This window comes from Olea europaea, unplaced genomic scaffold (assembly GCF_002742605.1).
Source record: "Olea europaea var. sylvestris unplaced genomic scaffold, O_europaea_v1 scaffold6208, whole genome shotgun sequence".
NCBI lineage: Eukaryota > Viridiplantae > Streptophyta > Magnoliopsida > Lamiales > Oleaceae > Olea > Olea europaea.
In genome coordinates, this window is record NW_019264564.1 from 10,895 (window position 1) to 12,171 (window position 1,277).

The 1,277-nt window shown below is 38.8% G+C and overlaps 1 protein-coding gene across 1 annotated transcript; it reads right to left on the minus strand.

The window, feature by feature from the left end:
• Positions 1-288: 288 nt before the first annotated feature.
• Positions 289-1,160, minus strand: LOC111389775. Its single transcript, XM_023014743.1, has 3 exons — positions 998-1,160; positions 848-910; positions 289-719 (listed from the first exon to the last, which is right to left on the minus strand). Exons 1-3 carry the CDS (start codon positions 1,158-1,160, stop codon positions 289-291), a joined length of 657 nt encoding a protein of 218 aa, XP_022870511.1.
• Positions 1,161-1,277: the final 117 nt, after the last annotated feature.

Sequence of the window (1,277 nt, forward strand, 5' to 3'; positions counted from 1 at the left end):
TGTTTTCATTGGGAACCACCGTGATTCCTTCTTTTTTCGGCACTACCTGTACTAGACTCACCCAATGACTGTCTGATATGGGGTAGATGTCCATGCATCTAGAAACTTTAATACTTCTTTCCTTACCACTTCCTGCAGAGTCGAATTTAATCTACGTTGATGCTCAATTGAAATTTTGTAATCGTCTTCCATCAATATCTTATGCATGAAAATTGAAGGGCTGATCTCTTTTATATCCGATATCGTCCGTCCTATTGCTGTCTTATGCTCTCGAAGCACCCTCAGCAACTAATCCTCCTCCGATTCTATAAGATTGTTCGAGATAATTACTGGAAGTGAATTCTTTTCCCCCAAATATGCATAACGAAGATGAGTGGGCATTTGTTTGAGTTCAAGAGCTGGAGCTTTCTGTGTTGTGAGTCTTTCACCGAACTCCAAACGTGGTTGCTTGAAAAATAGTAGTATGGTTGCCAAATAACGTGCACATTCTTCTGCTTCCTCCTTTTCTGATGATAAATCCTGAGAATGCACTAAACACGCTTCAAGCGGATCTTGAGGGTGATCCAGTTTGATTGTCTCTGACACCGCATCTTTTATTACATCAATCAGTATGCAAGAATTCGGTTCGCTCTGAAATCTAAAAGCTCTAAACACGTTGATTGTCAATTCTTCTTCATTTAACCTCAATATCAACTGACCCTTTTGCACATCATCAGAGCCTTTTACGTAGCCAAAAATGGGCGACCCAATATGAGGGGGACGTCCCTATCTTCCTCCATATCCAAAATAATAAAGTCCGCTGGGGAGATAAACTTGTCAACCTTCACCAAAATATCTTCACAAATACCTCGAGGTTGCTTGATCGACCTGTCAGCCAACTGCAGTGAGACTGTAGTCGATTTTGCTTCCCCTAAATTTAATTTTCTAAAAAGAGATAAAGGCATTAAATTAATGCTAGCTCCTAAATCACACAATGCTTTATCTATATATAAATTACCAATGTTATAAGGAATAGTAAAACTCTCTGGATCTTTTAACTTCGATGGTAATTTGTGTTGAAGAATTTCGCTACACTCCTCAGTAAGCATGACTGTTTCATTGTCCTCTAGCTTTCTCTTATTTGATAGAATATCTTTCATGAACTTGGCGTAACTGGGCATTTGAGCTAAAGTTTCAACAAATGGTATGTTAATGTGCAGCTTCTTGAACACATCCAAAAATTTCTGGAATTGCTTGTCGAGCTTATGTTTTTGCAATCTCTGTGGAAATGGGATTGG

Bases quoted from the DNA above. Each gene is read 5' to 3' on its own strand.
- LOC111389775 (XM_023014743.1), bottom strand. From the start codon at position 1,160: ATGCCCAGTTACGCCAAGTTCATGAAAGATATTCTATCAAATAAGAGA. The intron at 911-997 runs GTAATTTATATA...AATTAAATTTAG, and splicing joins TACTATTCCTTATAACATTG to GGGAAGCAAAATCGACTACA. The intron at 720-847 runs GTATTTGTGAAG...GCTACGTAAAAG, and splicing joins GTCGATCAAGCAACCTCGAG to GCTCTGATGATGTGCAAAAG.